Source organism: Delphinus delphis, chromosome 10 (genome assembly GCF_949987515.2).
Source record: "Delphinus delphis chromosome 10, mDelDel1.2, whole genome shotgun sequence".
NCBI classification, from domain to species: Eukaryota; Metazoa; Chordata; class Mammalia; order Artiodactyla; family Delphinidae; genus Delphinus; species Delphinus delphis.
In genome coordinates this window covers 25,837,727-25,856,579 of record NC_082692.2, presented here as the reverse complement: position 1 = coordinate 25,856,579, position 18,853 = coordinate 25,837,727, and the positions used below count along the sequence as shown (strand labels likewise).

Sequence of the window (18,853 nt, the reverse complement as noted above, 5' to 3'; positions counted from 1 at the left end):
CTTTGAGTAGCCATTGTCTTTAAACTATAATATACAATAAGTCCCCTGCATATGAACGAGTTCGATTCCGAGAGCGCATTTTAAGTCCAGTTTGTTCTTAAGTCCAACAAAGTTGGCCTACGTACCCAGCTAACACAATCAGCTATATAGTACTGTACTGTAATAGGTTTATAATACTCTTCACACAAATAATACATTAAAAAACAAACACAAAAAATAAAGAAAACATTTTTAATCTTACTGTACAGCACCTTGAAAAGTAGAGTAGTACAGCACAACTGCTGGCATACAGGCGCTCGCATCGAGTGAACAGGCAAGAAGAGTTACTGACTAGAGGAGGGAGAGGAGGTGGGAGATGGTAGAGCTGAAGGATTGTCAGCAACAGGAGACAGAGGGCAAGCTGCAATTTCACTCACGCCTGACGTTGATGGAACGCACGTTCACATCTCTGAAAGTTTGCACCTTGAAGGTTCGTATGTAGGGGACTTACTGTACAATAAGTCATTAACGGTGGCACAGGGCCTCCTCCTCTACTGAGACCATTGTTTTTTAAGGCTGTAGAGTAGAAAAGACAATAGTATCTCGATGGTAACCCCACCACCTAAGCAAGAAGTTTTTTTTACTTATTTACTTATTTATTTATTTTTTAATTAAAAAAAATATGGAACGCGTCACGAATTTGCGTGTCATCCTTGCGCAGGGGCCATGCTAATCTTCTCTGTGTCATTCCAATTTTAGTATATGTGCTGCTGAAGCAAGCACTATTTATTTAATTTTTTAATGACAGTCTTAATTTAAGGGATATATGTTCTTCTATCTCCCACATTGTTCTCTACTGTAAGTACAAGGGGATGCTGTTTGATGACCTAATGAAATCAAGGAGCCTTGAAGATCATTTCCCTAAATCAAGAAGCCCATAGACACTTCACTAGGAGCAGATGAATGCTTGGCTCCCAGGAAGACTTCCCAGCCTCCACTGCTCCTCCTCTGCTCACCTCACCGAGCTCCCAGCTCCCAACTCCCAGGATGCAGTTCCCCGTTACTTTGTGAATATCTGTTTCCCAAGCCCTCCAAGAAACAAGACTGATAAACTGGGGAAAATCACTAAGCAAAATCATCACCCCTAATTTACTGTCCCTATTTGTTCTTTCACTATTTTCTTTCTCTGAAAACTCAGATAATCAAAGATTACCGGGTGCAAAAACTCATTTTATCGAGAGGGAAACTGAGCCTCAAGGATGTGAAATACCTAAGGGCATGGGTAGTTAATGGCAGAACCACAGTGAAAATAAAAGTGTCCTCTCCTCTAGTGTTCTGGGCACCTAATTTCCAGTCCAGCATTCCTTCTATCTGAACAGACTGTGGTCCAAACCTGAACCAGCTGCCTCTGCAGACAAATACCGTCCTTGCTCTGCACACCATCTTTGTGCTTCTGACTGTTCCTCCAGCTCAAGGGTGTATCTGAGAAACCAGTCCTACTCAAGACTGGGCACACTGAGCTCCAACCACCACCTCAAAATGGCCAGTTTTACACTTTTGTGAAAACCCACCTTGTTTCCCATCCTTATTTCAAAGCTAGGGTTGGTATTTCAAAGGACAGCACACAGGGTGTATTTCACTGGCACAGGAGGCGGGCATAGGCAGGACAACTAGAATCAGCTTTGCCCCTTTGGCCAGCAAACACATTCACCTTGACCTCATCCTTACCAGACAGCAACAAGCAAGAAATCTTCTACTTAAGGATGGTCCGAAACAGGCCACAACCTTGTCACACTACCTTCAAAACGATCAGCTGGAGAGTCAAGGTGTTAGCTCAGTACGGTCACTGGCATGCAATTGGGTCCCAAAAGGAATATTCAAGATTCCAACCTACCCAAATAACATTATTTGTACTTTAATTCAGTCAAAATATTGAGCACTTCCTATTTCCTAGACACTGTGTTAGATGATACAAAGACTAATAATAACTGTCTCCAGGTAGCTTCACAGTCTAGCAGGAAAATCAGATACATAAATGACATGCAATATGATAGAAACATGCATGGACAGCTGTGTCCCAGAGAAAAACCAGCAACACAGAAGCAATCTGTGGAGACCTATGCTGTATAAAGCCGCACAGGAAGCACCAAGGGAGTTACGAAGATGAATAGCACACTGGCCTTGAAGGGTAACAGTAAAATCTAAAATTGGAAATGAACATATGTCTTAGACATACTTTTTCCAGCCAAATAAAACACAGTACAAAATGAAGCAAAAGTTACTAGAGAGGCAGGTATAAGCTATGTGTTATGGGAGCTGCTCATTTCAGCTAAATGATCAGGAGGGACCTCCAGACTTAGAAGACACATTTGAACCGGAGCTGGAAGGAAAAGGCGCATTTTGATATAAACTGAGGATGGGAAAGGGCATTTCAGAGACAGTACCTAACAAAAGGCATGCAGGCATTACAGATCTTCCTTGACTTGAGATGGGATTACATTCCAACAAACCCAATAAATTCAAAACATCGTGATGTAAATGCATTTAAAACACCTTAACCTACCAAGCATCATGGCTTAGCCTAGCCTACCTCAAATGTGCCCAGAACATTTATCTTAGCCTACAGTTGGGCAAAATCATATAACACAAAGCTTATTTTATAATAAAGCATGGAATAGCCCATGTCATTTACTGAATAATGTACTGAAAGTGAAAAATAGAATCGGTGTCTGGGTACAGATGTTGGTAAATATATCGGTTGTTCACCCTCATGATTGCATGGCTCACAGCCACTGCAGCCTCATGAGAGAAGATCATACCACATAGCACCAGCCTGAGAAAAGATCAAAATTCAAAATCTGAAGTACAGCTTCAACTGAATGTATATCACGTTTGCACCGTCGCAAATTTGAAAATTGTAAGTCAAACCATCGTAAGTTGGGGGCCGTCTGTGGAAGGAGAACAATCAGGACCCCATGAGGCCAGGTCATGGAGCGTGGTGGCAGGTAAAGCTGTAAAGGTTGCAGATTTCAGATACTAAGTCAAATAATAATTTAAATGCTAAGGGGTCTGCATTTTGTTCTGAATGCAAGTGAACGATACAAGAAAAGGCACAATCAGAGCCATGCTTTGAGGATCATTATTGCAGGAATGTTGAAGGCTGGTGGAAGATAACAATTGGGAAGAGCAAATGTGGTTATTAAAACAGTCCAAGTACACAAAGGAACCCATCTACAGAAAAGAAACAGACTCACAGACATAGAGAACAGACTTGTAGTTGCCAAGGGGGAGGGGGTTGGGGAGGGATGAATTGGGAGTTTGGGATTAGCAGATGCAAACCATTATACACAGAATGGATAAACAACAAGGTCCTACTGTATAGCACAGGGAACTATATCTATATTCAGTATCCTGTGATAAACCATAATGGAAAAGAATATAAAAAAGAATGTGTATATATGTATAACGATTGCTTTGCTGTACAACAGAAATTAAAACAACATTGTAAGTCAACTATACTTCAACTAAAAAACAAAAACAAAACAGTCCAAGTGGGTGAGCAATGAGTTAGAGGAATGGCAGTAGGTCTGGGAATAGGAAATAGATGTGAGAGACACAGATGCTGCTGAGATGGCTACGTGATCACATGTGGAGGAGGGACAGGGGAGCTCACGATGACTCCATGTCTCCAAGGTACATGGTGAGGTCAACACCAGAACCAAGGAAATCAGGAGAAACTGCATCCCACTTCCTCTTCCATCTGTATCTGCTTCGCCTACCAAGGTCATCCATCTACCATCGCCACTGAGATTTCAGCTGCTCGTGGCCTTCCTCACTGATCAGTCAGTGTCTGTCTACCCAAGAAAACACCTCACTGCAGAGAACGGGCAGAGACAGGGTGACACGTCACCAGCCATGTCTTCATCCACTGACCCCTCATTTTTTTTTTTTTTTTTTTTTTTGCGGTACGCGGGCCTCTCACTGCCGTGGCCTCTCCCGCTGCAGAGCACAGGCTCCGGACGCACAGGCCCAGCGGCCATGGCTCATGGGCCCAGCCACTCCGCGGCACGTGGGATCTTCCCAGACCGGGGCACGAACCCGTGTCCCCTGCATCGGCAGGCGGACTCCCAACCACTGCGCCACCAGGGAAGCCCGCTGAGCCCTCATTTTATCAACCTTGGGATAGGCCTCAATGTTTCCGAGGAGGAGCCGTCCTCAAGGACCTGAAATGGAAGTTCACCTCACTTAGAAAGTGGAGAGAAAAGGAAGGAGGAACCAGCTCCTTCTGTCTTTCCTTCTTTTTTTTTTTTTAACGATTTTTTTTTTGATGTGGACCATTTTTAAAGTTTTTATTGAATTTGTTACAATATTGCTTCTGTTTTATGTTTTGGTTTTTTTGGCCCAGAAGCATGTGGGATCTTATCTCCCCGACCAGGGATCAAACCCACATCTCCTGCCTTGAAGGCAAAGTCTTAACCACTGGACCACCAGGGAAGTCCTATCTCTCTTCCCTTCTTATCCCCCTTTCCTCTCCTCCTTTCTTGTTATCATTGTCTGTTCTTGCCTTCCCTCCTTTTCTCTACCCCCACCTTCCTGCAGTCTCTACCTCCATTTTCATTCCTCTCTTTGTCCGGTTACATTTCCCCACTCCTTCTTCCTCCTGAGGAATTGCGTGAGTTAACAAGTTGCTTGGTAACATGCAGTGTTAGACGTGCCTTTGATAGTAAATCTCACGTCTCTTGAACCTAGTTATTTGTTCCTCAAGCAGAGTAGACATTCAACAAAGCAGGCATTAAATCGATGAAATAATATGTCCTGTCATCATGAAATTATGTATCCATTTTTTGTTTGTTTATATGGTGAGACCATGGGTAGTTTCTGGAACGGTCTCCACCACATCTGGCTAGGGAATCTGGTGAGGAAAGGAGTTATCAAATGGGAAATCAAGGCATATGACCAAAGAAGACTTGAATGTGAGGTCAAACTTTTATTTCCCCACGAGCCATTAAAATAGAAGGTATCTCTTACGGCAGTTTCACGCACGCTCACAAATAAATGATTTCTGTGTTTCCACTCAGCTTCTGACAAGTCATAGTTCCTTGAATAATGAAGAGAAGACATAGTCTTTAGAAGCATAAATTTCTGTCCTTCCCATTTTCCTCCAGAAGCAGATTATTGCCCGTCACGAAAGGGAGGTTTTTCTCTGACCTCATTCGGAGATGGAACTTTTAACCAAAATGGTGTCACCCCTGAACTCACTCCTACACGCCAACGTAAGTGACCACAGAAGGAGAAAAGCCCTATAAAAAGAGAGAAGGTAGCGCTACACTTTGTCCATCTCGCAGCAAGCACAGGCTCATCCACTTACAGTGAACTGGGAGAAACTACCATGGCTCGTGTGAGAACTTCATCCGTGGTGAGTCCCGCACTAACGTGCAATGCTGTCGTCGATTTGGGCCAGATAATATTTCTGGACTGCAGGCATGAAATCCTGGATTCTAGCTATGGAAATCCAAGAATACGGTCTACGTAGGATGGGAAATGAAACCCTTGATAGATACTTGTCATTGTATAGCATTTTCAAGAACTGGTACACATCAGTTTGAAAGGTGAGATTAAAACTGAAAGAGAGCTATACTGGGGGCTAAACCACACAAGAAGTGTCACACGATGCTGTGCTCTAAGAAAGAACGCTTATTGAAAATCTGTTTCTCTGAGTACAAGGGATTCAATATAATTCTCCCATTTTTCTTCAATCCAAAATGAGATGGGTCACTATCCTTGAGGATTTACTAAGTTGTGGCAGTGACTTTTCTTCCCATTATCCTGTTATTATACTATAGTCTTGGTACGCTAACCCTATTTATTCTAACTAGACATAGATGTATAGATGGTATAGGTGTGGTTTAGAGTAAATGGTCTTTATGTTTTTAAAATATTTAAGTTAAAACGTCTTTTTTGAAACCCAATTTGATTACCGAATCAGTATATGTAAATTTAGAAAACCTGGGAAATATACCTAAGAAAAACATAAGGGGGGGTCCATTTTGGGTTGGATGTTTGCCAGTGGTACCAACAGAATTTTTAACTGATACCACATGGATTTTCTACAGCCCTTTATTTCTAAGGTGTACATTTGATTTCACATAGGGTTTCACAGAATGCACGGGGCGGGATCGATGGTGCAGGAGGACATTTCTTCCTAGAAAATCAAGGTCATTACCATCCCAATGACCTGAGAGTGATGCATGTACTGACAGGTTGATGACTTGCCATCTTCACTAAAATTACTGCCAGCCAATGAATAATGTGGTTTTTCTAAGTTAGAAAAGAAAAATGTTCAAGACTGGTAGAAATGCCATCCTAATATTATTTTGTTCATCTAACCAGCTTTTCATTTAACAGACCTGAAAATTTCGTATAGATTGTCGTTGTCCATAGCATGTTCTCAACTATCAGCAATTCCATCATCACCACACTTTGTTGACAAAACCCATGTAGCACTAACCCCGTTTCCCACCTCTCTTTCCTTTCCCACCCAGTTCCAGTCACTGCTGCTGCTGCTGAGTCTGGTGGCTCTTGTGAAGGCAGGAATCATAATCCCACAAAGTCCAGACTGCCCGCATGTTGAGGACAAGAACTTCCCCCAGTATGTGAGGCTCAACCTAAACATCCTTAACCGGAACGTGAATTCCAGAAGACCCTCCAATTACTACAAACGCTCCACCTCACCTTGGACTCTCCAGTACGTAAAAGTCCCAGATAAACTCTCTGTATTCTTCTACCCTGTATGTATCAGACTGCCAGCTAAATCACCTTGAGAACGGTATTACTCAGAATCATCCGTCAAAACTGGAAGGGCCGTTGTGTAAACCCATGATTCTCAAGCTTTCATTCTACAGATTTCTTTGATAGAGCACAGCTCTCCCCAGCCCCCATAACACCTATTCTACTAGTTCTCATTGCCCCAGAAATCCATCCAAATGAACGGCGGTCATCATTCTCATATTTATGACACCCCAAGTCTGTTGTTTATTTATTTTAAAAAGAAATAGACATTTATTGTAGGAGATTAGTGCTTGAATTCTCTTTACCAGAGCTCCCAGAGAAGATGTGTTGAAAATAACTATTAATTAACTGGGATTTTTGTGCTTTTTTGGTTGTATCAACACTGGGAAAATATAGCTTGAATACCAGTGGAAGAAGTATCATGCTGGGTATTTCCACCCTTTTTTGAGTTAGACAACATCCCCAACAGACCAATATTTGCTGTGTCCTTAGTACATCTAGTATTTAGATGGATTAAGTACAAAATGTATTTTGATAATTTGATTTTAGTAAAGCAAGTAATCCTCAGTTGTATGCAGCCTATAGATTCACCTGACTGTAGGGTTTCTCGTCTTCTTACTTCTACTTACTAAGAATAGTTCAAATAAATGAATTCAGAAGTCGAAGCAGCTGGAGGGGAGACAGAAGGTTGTAAAGGGGCTTAAGATCTTGTTTGCAGCCCTTCACATCAGCCGTGGGCTCTGTTCCATCAGTGTGCTGTCAGATAAAATTTGAGTGCATTCTCTGCTTCAAAGACAGACTTCATTAAGTCAGATTAACAGTTATCTTGTTTCTATACTAGTCCTTTAGTCTTTTTTCATCTATCAAATGTACCCTAAAGAAATTAACCTTTGTGTCAAATTTAAATCCTTTCTGTGGTTTCAGTCTATCTTCTTTTGTGTATGCCGGAAATTGGGGAAAACTAATCATTGTCTTTTTTTCTATAACACTTCATGGGCTTCGAAACACAAGTTTTCCCCAAACTACTTCTTTTTCAGACTAACAGCACTTAGAGAATTAACAATGCCTATCATTTGCTCCCCTGTGAATTTGTCTCCCTCTGTTTATTCCTGTTTGATTTCCTTCCTGCTCTACCAGGAATTCACTTTCTTCCTGGCTTTTGTCTCCCTTGCAGCCGCAATGAGGACTCTGAGAGGTACCCCTCTGTGATCTGGGAGGCCAAGTGCAGCCACTTGGGCTGTGTCAATGCTGAAGGGAAGGTGGACCATCACATGAACTCCGTCCCCATCCAGCAAGAGATCCTGGTCCTGCGAAGGGAGCCTCAGCACTGCCCCCACTCCTTCCGGCTGGAGAAGATGCTGGTGGCCGTGGGCTGCACCTGTGTCACCCCCATTGTCCACCACATGGCTTAAGAGCTTCCGGTCTGACCCCCACTCCCCAAATCAGTTAGGCTTTCTGGGGATTAGACCCAGCCCCATTTCTGACCCAAATCACCAGGGTTCTTAGTTCATCCAGTGGAAACTCCAGAGGGAACACTGGTTTAGAGATGGAATCTGAACCATTTTTCCCTTTCCCCAAGAAGGAAGTTTTAGACTGAGTACCAATTTGCTTCTTGTTTGCTTTTCTAAGGGCTTTAAGTTATTTATGTATTTAATAGGCCCCAAGATAACTTTGGGGCATGAGATTCCATTTTAATGAATTACATGCCTTATTTTGTATTTTTTTAAGACAAGATTCCAGACTTGGGAATTTTATTATTTAAAAGGTAAAACCTATATTTATATGAGCTATTTATGGATCTATTTATGTTTCTTAGTCTTTAGAGAAAGGTGAAATATATGAGTATCTGTACTGCCTAGGGAAATCCTAGATAGGATTAAATAGCAGGTGAAAATTTCTGAGTTTGTACTGCATATGGCTACAGGATTTTCTTCTCATTGTCTCTTAGGAGTGCATGACATGGCTGAAAAGAAAGACTAAACCTAGTTTCATATTTATTACCTTAACTTTGTAAATTGTTCAGGTTTCACAAGAGAGACGGCAAGTGTAACTCTGCTCTGTTAAACTCTTGTAATAAAAACAATTGATAATAATAAAGTTTGGGAAGAAAATTCGTTTCCTTATTTGTTTTCTCATTAAAAGGACTTCCGAGGGCTTCCCTGGTGGCGCAATGGTTGAGAGTCCGCCTGCCGATGCAGGGGACACGGGTTGGTGCCCCGGTCCGGGAAGATCCCACATGCCGCGGAGCGGCTGGGCCCGTGAGCCATGGCTGATGAGCCTGTGCGTCCGGAGCCTGTGCTCCACAACGGGAGAGGCCACAACAGTGAGAGGCCTGCGTACAGCAAAAAAAAAAAAAAAAAAAAAGGACTTCCATGAGCTCAGCTCTTTCATATTTGGAAGGGTGTGCAAATTTATCAATAGAGCAAAACAAAGCATGCCTTTGAGTAGCAACAACCTCCACCCACCCCAAGTCCAAGTTCTCAATGTTATTCAAGACAATACAAGATGGAGGCCTGCATACTATTATCCAATGCTGTGGACACGCGCACTCTGGAGCAAATTAAGCAAATAAAAATAATGGCCCTGGGAAAATGACATGTCATTTTTAAAGATCATATGGGGGGAAGAAAAAATCCTCCCGAAGGTATGACCTGAGGTTTGACAGGAACGAGGAAGTTCTGGGAGGAGACATTGTTTTCAGACTAGAACGGCAGTGTCTCCCCAAGCTCAGTCTGCCTTTGAAGATTAATGTCAACCAGAGATCTAGAAAGGAACATTTCTCTCTTGCTCAGGTCATACCCCTAGGACAACCTCTCCTGCCCTCGGCCTCTGATTCTGTGCACCCCAGGACACAGAAAAGAGCCACCGGGGCAAAACAAACTTCAAGCATGAGAAAAGTTCAGCCCAAGTAAAATAAAAACTGAACCATATTCAATTCCAGAGTAGTTTCAAGTTTCAAGTCATAACCATTTTCCCCAATCACGGCCCAGCGTGTCCTACTTGCCCTACTTCTGGGTACCCCTGAGAACTCTCAGGCTGGACCCACAGGCTCCCTGCTTCTCGAAAGACCATCTTCTGCAATATTTTATTCTCGAAACTCCAGCCGTACCCAGAGGGCCATGGCTTTTCTCTGCTTCTTTTCCAATTCCAAACCCAGGGGTCACCTTCTCCAGCCCCGCTCCTTCCAGTGTTCTTGTGCCCTGAGATCTTGAGTCTCATGACCAACTCCCATCATGGTTTCCACACAAGAGATTCACAGGCAGCTGCCACTGACAGTTTCTCACGGTCTGTGCTTTAAAACCTCTCCCTGCTGTTCATTTCTCACTCTTCCTTGAATGGTAGTGGTGAAAATAAAACTGTGTTTTTCCTTTGGGACGGAGAGCAAGAAAAGGACATGTACATCCACAGTCCTGAACCATGATTTCCCACTAGACTATATTCCTGGGAATTTTGAGGGTGGGAAGAGGCAGTTGCTTTCCAAGCCTCTTCTCCCCTGATGTGGGCTGCTTTTATTCTCCCTTCATTTGCCCCAGTTAGCACCATCATTCACCCCATCATCTCTGCTAGAAATCTGCAAGGCATTCCTGACTCTTCCCTCTTCCTCTCTCTCACTCCCGACACCCACAAATCCCCAACCTCATTGTTTCACTTCCTGAAAATTCTCAGATTAACGCCCTCCCTGCCCAGGTTCAGGACTTCATCTTTTCTCATTTCCCTCCTGCTATTGGAACAGCTTCCTGTCTGTCGTTGCTGCTGATCTATCCTCCAACATCTATCTATGGCACAAAATCAGACATGTCAAAAGACACCCTCTGTAACCTGGCCCTGGACGTGCTCCTGCTTTATCTCATGCTGCTTCCGCCTTGATGTTTCACCCTGCACTCTTGACTGCCACGCTGTTCTTGACCTCCGTGCCTGTGTCATGCGGTTTGCTCTACCTGTATACCTTTACCACCTTCTCCCTTCCTGCTCCTCTATTCATACCCTGCTGGTATGGTCTCAGTGTCTGTGTCCCCCCAAAATTCATATGTTGAGTCCTAACCCCAAAAGTGATGGGACTGAGAGGCAGGATCATTGGGAGGTGATTAGGTCATGAATGAGATTAGCGCCCTTATTAACAAGGCTCCAGAGAGCTCCCTCTCCCCTTCTACCAGGTGAGGACACAATGAGAAGTCCTGGACCCAGAAGAGAGTCCTCACTCAATCATGCTGGCACCTTGATCTCAGACTTCCAGAACTGTAAGAAATAAATTTCTCTTGCATATAAGCCACCCAAAATATGTGATATTTTGTTATAGCAGCCCAAATGGCCTAGGACACCTGCCCTCCGCACTCTGCCCTACCCCCACTGCTCTACCCATTCTCTCCACGTAGGTATCATCTCCTTTAAAGAGCCTTCCTGGACCTATCACTCCAGCAATCCCAAATTAAGTCTCTCTCTTCTGGGCTCCAAAAGCACTGTGGGTATCACTTATCACTACTCTTACATACGATATGAGCTCTTTCTTTTAACCAGTTGGTGATCCCTTGAGAGCCAGCCCATCAGCACCTGACCTGGCACATAGCAGACAGTCAATATTGAGGTAACCTTTGAACCAGTTGTCCAGAGACACCTCAAAGTCAACAGACAAAACTAAAGTCATGAGCTCCATTCCCAAACTAGCTTCTCTACTGCCTTTTTTATCGACTCAAATGATATCACCTGTTCATCTGAGCAAAAACCTAGATTTCTCTCTGTCACTCACTCCTCTCATCCAATGAAGGACAAATCCCTCATCAGTTGTCTCATATCCTCTCCCCCCTCCCTAACTCCAGAGTCATGTTTAAAGTTGCACTGTAAAGGGGGACTTCCCTGGTGGCACAGTGGTTAAGAATCCGCCTTCCAATGCAGGGGACAGGGGTTCAATCCCTGGTCAAGCAACTAGATCCCACATGCATGCCACTACTAAGAATTTGCATGCCACAACTAAGACCTGGTGCAACCAAAATAAATTAATTTAAAAAAAAAAGTTGCACTGTAATGGGATCCTAACTGGTCTCTCTGCTTAGCTTCTTATAGTTTATAATTCAATGTCTCTCAGCTTCTTGGGGAGTCTAGTCAGGGTAAGTAATTAAGAGCTGTTGCAACAAGCAAAACTCAAATAAACAATGTTTATTGCTTGCTCCTGTTACTGTCCCCCAGGGGTCCTCAGGGAGCTAGGCTCCACTCAGACATTCAAGGACCCAGGCAGGTAGAGTTTCCCCCTCCTTGTAGCAGAACCAGAACTGCGCTGTCTCATCCAGTAGCCACCAAGCACATGTGGCTGTTGAAACCTTGAAATGTGGCTCGTCCTAATTGAGTTGTGTTATAAGTGTAAAATACATACTGATTTCAATGGGTTTTTTGTTATTTTTGAGAGTAATTCTTTGCAAGAGCTCAATTATCAGTTTTCTGAGTCATAATTTTAATGTGTGGCCCACATGGAGAGGGTGCTAACAGTACACTTAGCATGTATCTTTCCTAGGTACAAAGCACGAACAGGTAGTGTATAAGATATTAGGGGGATTGTGAAAATATTCTTAATATTTTGAGGGGGTTAAGGCAGTGGAATGGTGAGATACTTGTTTTTCATTTTGGTTCCTTAGTTCTGGGGATCTGACATTTTCCTTTATTTAAAAAAAAACTGAGATGTAATTGACATATAACATTGTGTTAGTTTATTTGATATATGTATATATTGCAAACTGATTACCACAATAAGTTTAGTTCACATCTATCATCACACATAATTACAACTTTTTTTTCTTATGATGAGAGCTTTTAAGATCTACTCTCTTGGCAACTTTCAAATATGCAATACAGTATGGTTAACTATAGTCACCGTGCTATGCATTATATCCCCAGGACTTATTTATCTTATAACTGGAAGTTTGTACCCTCTTACCATTTTCACCCATCCCAATATTTTTTTAAATGTAAAATATCTGGCTAGTTTTTAAGTGAATCTGAAAATTGGGTTTAGACCAAATCAATTAAAAGAGACCATATTCAAATATATTGAACTTTTTAAATTTTTAGAAGTAAAGAAGATATAAGGTTCACACCTAGGAGGAAAATACAAAATACCAAATCAGGAACCAAAATTATATTGATGTCAAACTTTTCCACATTGAACACCAGGAAGTAATGGAGTAAAATCTTCAAAGCCCCAAAGGAGAGAAAGTACAGATCAGACAGCAGCTGCTCTGACAAGCCTTCTTTGACCACTAAATGATACATTTGTGACATGTTATGGAGTTATGCACTTAAGAGTTGCACATTTCTCTGTATGTATGCAGTGGTTCAATACAAATTTTGCTTAAGAAAAAAAATGTCTAACGTGTAGCTTCCCTCTCTCTCTCTCTCTCTCTCTCTCTCTATATATATATATACACATATATACACACACACACATATATATATATATATATATATATATATATATATATATATATATATATATGGAATATTCTTTATCCATTCATCTGTTAATGACCACTTGGGTTGCTTCCATGTCTTGGCTATTGTAGATAGTGCTGCTATGAAAATTGTGGTGCATGTATCTTTTTGAATTACAGTTTTTGTTTTTTTCTGGATATATGCCCAGGAGTGGAATTGCTGGATCATATGGTAGTTCTCCTCTTAGTTTTTGTTTTTGGTTTTTTGGTTGTTTTACTTTTTACTTTTTATTGGAGTATAGTTGCTTTACAATGTTGTGTTAGTTTCCGCTGTACAGCGAAGTGAATCAGTTATATGTATACATGTATCACCTTTTTTTAGATTTCCTTCCCATTTAGGTTACCACAGAGTACTTTCAGGTTTTTAAGGAGCCTCCATACTGTTTTCCATAGTGGCTGCACCATGAGGTGATGTGAGGACACAGCAAGAAGATGATCCAGGAAGCAGTCCTCTGCCAGACCTTGATCGTGGTCTTCCCAGCCTCCAGAACTGTGAGTTTCTGTTGTTTATAAGCCCTCTAGTCTCTGGTATTCTGCTATAGCAGCCCGAATGGACTAAAACATCACAGAATAGTTCAAGTGAGGGGTTCCTGGTTGGTAGCATGCCTCCTTCCTGAGGAGATTCAGGAACCCAGTCTCTTTTTCATTTCACGAATATAAGGGGTATTGGGAAATGAGATCCCTGGATGAGCAGATGCATTCCAAATACAACTCTGCACGGGCCAGCTCTGCTTCGCTGGCCCCAGCCCACAGCTCGCAGTGCCTGCGAAGCCTCACTGCTGCCCTCCCCGGATGTTCCTGCAAACTCTCCAGGAAGGTGGAGCCAGACCATGAGCAAAATATAGAACACGGCTCCTGGGAGCCTCCCGCAACAGTGGGAATGATGTTCTCCCCTCATCAGCCAGGTTTGTGTTCACCACCTGGTTTTCCAAAACTAAGCAATATATCGTCTAAGCATGCAAATATAAGTGTGATACTATAGAGAACTATAGAGAAAAGCAAGACAAAGATGAACACCAACGTCAGGATAGTTGTTCCTTCTAGAGGGGAGGGGAGGAGCATCTGGGCAGCAAGTCCTGGAGATGTTTCATTTCTTAACTTGGGTAGTGTGGTTTTGGGTGTTTGGATTTTGTTTGTCTTTACTGAACTCTTTAAATTGTACACATACATTTTATTCATTCTTTTGCGTACATGATGCATTTCACAATTAAAATTTTTAAAAGGTACAGAAAAAAGGGAAAAAAGTGATAGAGGCAGCTACACAAAACTGTAAATCTTCAATAGGTTAAAACATTAAACTGAAAGGCAAAGAACAAACTGAGAAAATATTTGTCAGGAATATTGCAAGAGGTTAATATCTGGACTATGAGCCTCAGTACTAGACACACTCCCACCTCTGGAACTTTGCTCTTGCTCTTCCCTTCGCCTGACACACTCTTCCACTGAAAGCCTCACGAACTTCCCTCCCCTTATTCGAGTCTTTGGGCAAATGTCACCTTCTCAGTGAAGGCATCTCTGAGCACCCTGGCACTCCCTCTGCAACTTCCCTGATTTATTTTTCTCCATGGCATTCACCTCCTCCTAATATACTATTTCACATGTTTATTCTGTCTTTGTCTATCTCTCCTCACTAGAATGGAAGCCCCTTGAAGGCAGGAATGTTTGTCTGCTTTGTTCAATGCCGTATGCCCAGCGTCCGGAACAGTGCTTTCCTCCTTGTAAATGCTCACTAGACATCTGCTGACTGAATGATTATGAAAAGCTCACGTTAAATTTTTTGTATTTATTTTATTGAAGTGCAGTTGATTTATAATGTTGTGTTAGTTTCAGGTGTACAGCAATACATATATATGTATAATTTTTCAGTTATACATATATGCATAAGTATGTATAATTCAGTTATACATATATATGTATAATTGTTTTTCAGATTCTTTTCCCTTGTAGGTTATTACAAAATATTGACTATAGTTCCCTGTTCTATACAGTAGGCCCTTATTGGTTATCTATTTTATATATAGTGGAAAAGTTCACATTAATTGATAAGACAAGCATTAAGAACATCTACTCAAAAGACAGAAGATACAAACTGACAACACAATAAGGCACCAAAATGTCTTTGAAGCACATGTGGAAATATTTACTATCACTAATAAATAAATTCACATTAAACAATTACCTATCTTTTGCCTATCGAAGTAGCCAAGTTTATCTTTTTGACTATAGTAATGTTGGCAAGAATGTGCCAAATTGAGCAATTATTCACTGCTAATTAGTGTAAAAGTATACAACATCCTGAAAAGCAAGTTTACAATTTCATTCAAGAAACTTAAAAATATTAATGCTCTTTGGACCACTAACTACTCTTCTAGAAAGTTATCAGAGCAAAATAATTTTAAAATATATTAATAAAACTGTGTACAAAATTATCATAGCTTATCATAAATATCAAGAAAACTTTTGAAATGTTTAAAATGTATTCTAAATACTTGGGTAAAAATCAGGATGAGAGAGAGAAAATAATTCAACTATCGAAAATAAGCTGGACTTCCCTGTTGGCTCAGTGGTTAAGAATCTGCCTGCCAATGCACAGGACACAAGTTCAAGCGCCTGGTCCTCGAAGATCCCACGTGCCGCGGAGCAACTAAGCCCATGCGCCACAACCCCTGAGCCTGCGCTCTAGAGCCCTTGAGCCACGACTACTGAAGCCCGCGCACCTACAGCCTGCGCACCGCAATGAAGAGTAGCCCCCGCCCTCCGCAACTAGAGAATAGCCTGCGTGCAGCAATGAAGACCCAATGCAGCCAAAAATTAATTAAGTTTTACAAAAGGAAATAAGGTATTAAAAAACAGGAAGGAAATATTAAAAATACAGGTATAAAAATACAGGAATTACTCTGGGTCATGGGGAATGGATAATTTTCATGTTTTCTTTCTAATTTCTCATTTTAAATGAACATCTATTTCTTTTTAAATAGGGATGCCTTTATGGTCTGAAAACTGGCAACTTTAAAAATAATGGTTAAAAAATAAAAAAACAAATAAAAATAATGGTTGTTTGGTAATTTGAATAAATCATTTCCTTTTTTTTTTTTTTTTTCTTTTGCGGTACACAGGCCTCTCACTGTTGTGGCCTCTCCCGTTGCGGCGCACAGGCTCCGGACGCGCAGGCTCAGCAGCCATGGCTCACGGGCCTAGCCGCTCTGCGGCATGTGGGATCTTCCCGGACCGGGGCACAAACCCGTGTCCCCTGCATCAGCAGGCAGACTCTCAACCCTGCGCCACCAGGAAGCCCAATCATTTCCATTTTTAATGAAATAGCATAATGAATGGAAAATATGAGATTATATGAAAATGGCTCTAAGAAAGAGTCAGTATCTGAAACCTGGAACCTCAGACCAAAAAAATAAAATAAAACAATGTAAAATAATATAATATAATAAGAGATAAGGTAAGGTAAATAAAATAAAATAAAACTTTAAAATATCCAGGCCACCATGATCATGGCCACTGAACCCCCTTGTGGCAGGAATGCCAAGTAGGGAAACAGTAAGGTAAGAATCCACTCTAGCTGGGAAAAAAAAACTGCAAAATTAACAAATAATACACTCTAAAGACATAGCTCCATGTTCAAAACATCAGGAAAAACATGTCACCCATACAAAGCAACACTGAAATAAACATATGCCTTCATTCTTTTTATGCTGTTGCGTCTGTCCCCTGGGATTGAAACCTGCCGCCATAGGTATTGTTTTACACCACCATGAAGGAGCCATCCATGTTGAAGGCACAAATTATCTACTTTGGGGCATAAATTACCCAAATGGACTATTTATCTTTATCAGTTTAGATCATCACTGCCATATCTCCATCATATGCTCAGCCTTGTGGTACCTCAGATGAAAAATAAATTCGTCAGGATCAAAAACAAGTTATGGTGGCAGTTTAGGTGGAGGTGGGGAAACAAGAGGAAATTGGCTTCAGAAGCTTTTAAGTATCAAAACATCACAAATCGAAATGTTAAGGTAACAATAGTAGTTTTCCATCTCTCACATCAGGAAAGGGTTTTAAACATTACAACATCCACTCTAATCAAGTTTTCCCTCCCATCATTCCCTCGAAACAGTTCCTGTCACCAACACCGGCCTCAGCTTTAGTACTTTTGTGACATCAAGCAAGTTTTTAAATGTCCCTAAACCTTCACCCAGAAAAAGAAATTTGAGCTGTGCCTGGGCAAAGTTTCAGAGTAGCTGGAGAGAGAAGTGATCAAAGCAATTGAAGGCTTAGGAAACTGATAGACAGGGAGAGAGAGAGAAAGAGAGAGAGAGCGAGCAGGGACATGGCATGGGGTCTTCCTGTTTCTTTTACCACAAAGGCCCATTTAGAATCCAGGTTCAGAAGCTCAGAGCCTATCACAAAAAGAGCACTGAGGAAGGCTGGTGCTAACATCAACAAGAGAGGCCTGGAGGCTTCCAGGGTGGTTGCTTGTCCTTGTGATTCCTCACATCCTCAGGCATCCACTACCACCAGGTGTACAACTTAGGGCAGAGCTGACAAGGTCAATTCTCAAAGCGTGGAGCTCTATAATGGTGATGGAGGGGAAATCAGTGTATGTCTGTGGTTAAGAGCAAGCAGCCTTCAAAGGCTCCTCTCAAAGGTGATTTGTATCTCACTGCCTCCTGCTAGAAGACCACAGGTTGGTTACCCTCATGTGTTCCTGGAGGAAGTAACAGAACACGTGGTTTGCACATACCCAGATGAGTGCCAAATAGGGATGATGGTGATGGTGACAGGGATGGCAATAAGATTTGCTCCTAAACTAACATTGATTGAGGACACCTGGGTCACTGAGCCTGCATTAATATCTTCGAAGAGGAAGGTTAAACGGCTGACTCATTCACCTTTATCTGCCCAGGGCCTTCCTGGAGGAGAAGGACCTTAGCTGAGTCTTACTGGATGATTACAAGGAAAATTATGAAAGCTTATGTTGGAAGAAAGTTTGAACAGTCTTCCAGTCCATTTCTCTGTCAAAAGATAAGAGAAAGTGATACTATGTATGAGCAAAAACATTACCAAGATTAATTTTAGACAACTTCAAATATAGACCTATCCCAATCCAGGGATTATTACCCCAAAAGGCAAGAAGTCCTTCTCATGCCCAACTGAAATCTTTCTATCTTGAATTGGGACCATGTACCATTGTATAAAAATTCATTACAACTGTTACTAAAATGGAGCAGGACCCTATGATCCTTGTCCCCCGGGTCCTCTGCCTGCCTTTTGTCCGTGAAAAAACTTTAGCCAAAGAATAAGTTTAATCAGAGAAGTGAGAACATGCAGAAACAAAGGAAAATAGTCAAAGGAGACCAAATAATAATAGTTTAGTCATTAAGCATAGTCAAGGACCTTTAGTTCCTTCTCAAGGGCTACAGATAATATCCTGAGCCATATCCTTTGAAAAGTTGTCTTATAGACACTGAAACCACCGCCAGGTGGAAGAAGTTAACTACATGATGACCAGACTGTAGCCATGACATAAGCTGCCACAATTCCAAGAACTGGCCTCGAGGAAATGGGAACAACCGACCCTGGAACTGAAGATTAACTGT

The 18,853-nt window shown here is 41.8% G+C and overlaps 1 protein-coding gene and 1 non-coding gene across 3 annotated transcripts; one reads left to right on the top strand and one right to left on the bottom strand.

The window, feature by feature from the left end:
- Positions 1–655: 655 nt before the first annotated feature.
- Positions 656–762, bottom strand: LOC132433024 (U6 spliceosomal RNA). Its single transcript, XR_009521065.1, has one exon. It is a non-coding gene; the product is annotated as a U6 spliceosomal RNA (small nuclear RNA).
- Positions 763–5,368: 4,606 nt separating this feature from the next.
- Positions 5,369–8,180, top strand: IL17A (interleukin 17A). 2 transcript variants are annotated; one of them, XM_060021246.1, is made up of 3 exons: positions 5,369–5,395; positions 6,528–6,724; positions 7,943–8,180. In XM_060021246.1, exons 1-3 carry the CDS (start codon positions 5,369–5,371, stop codon positions 8,178–8,180), a joined length of 462 nt encoding a protein of 153 aa, XP_059877229.1. The 2 variants fall into 2 exon arrangements, with proteins under 2 accessions (XP_059877229.1, XP_069397167.1); XM_069541066.1 differs by having other exon boundaries at positions 6,522–6,724.
- Positions 8,181–18,853: the final 10,673 nt, after the last annotated feature.

Bases quoted from the DNA above. Each gene is read 5' to 3' on its own strand.
- IL17A (XM_069541066.1), top strand. From the start codon at position 5,369: ATGGCTCGTGTGAGAACTTCATCCGTG. The intron at 5,396-6,521 runs GTGAGTCCCGCA...TTTCCCACCCAG, and splicing joins GTGTGAGAACTTCATCCGTG to TTCCAGTCACTGCTGCTGCT. The intron at 6,725-7,942 runs GTACGTAAAAGT...TCTCCCTTGCAG, and splicing joins ACCTCACCTTGGACTCTCCA to CCGCAATGAGGACTCTGAGA.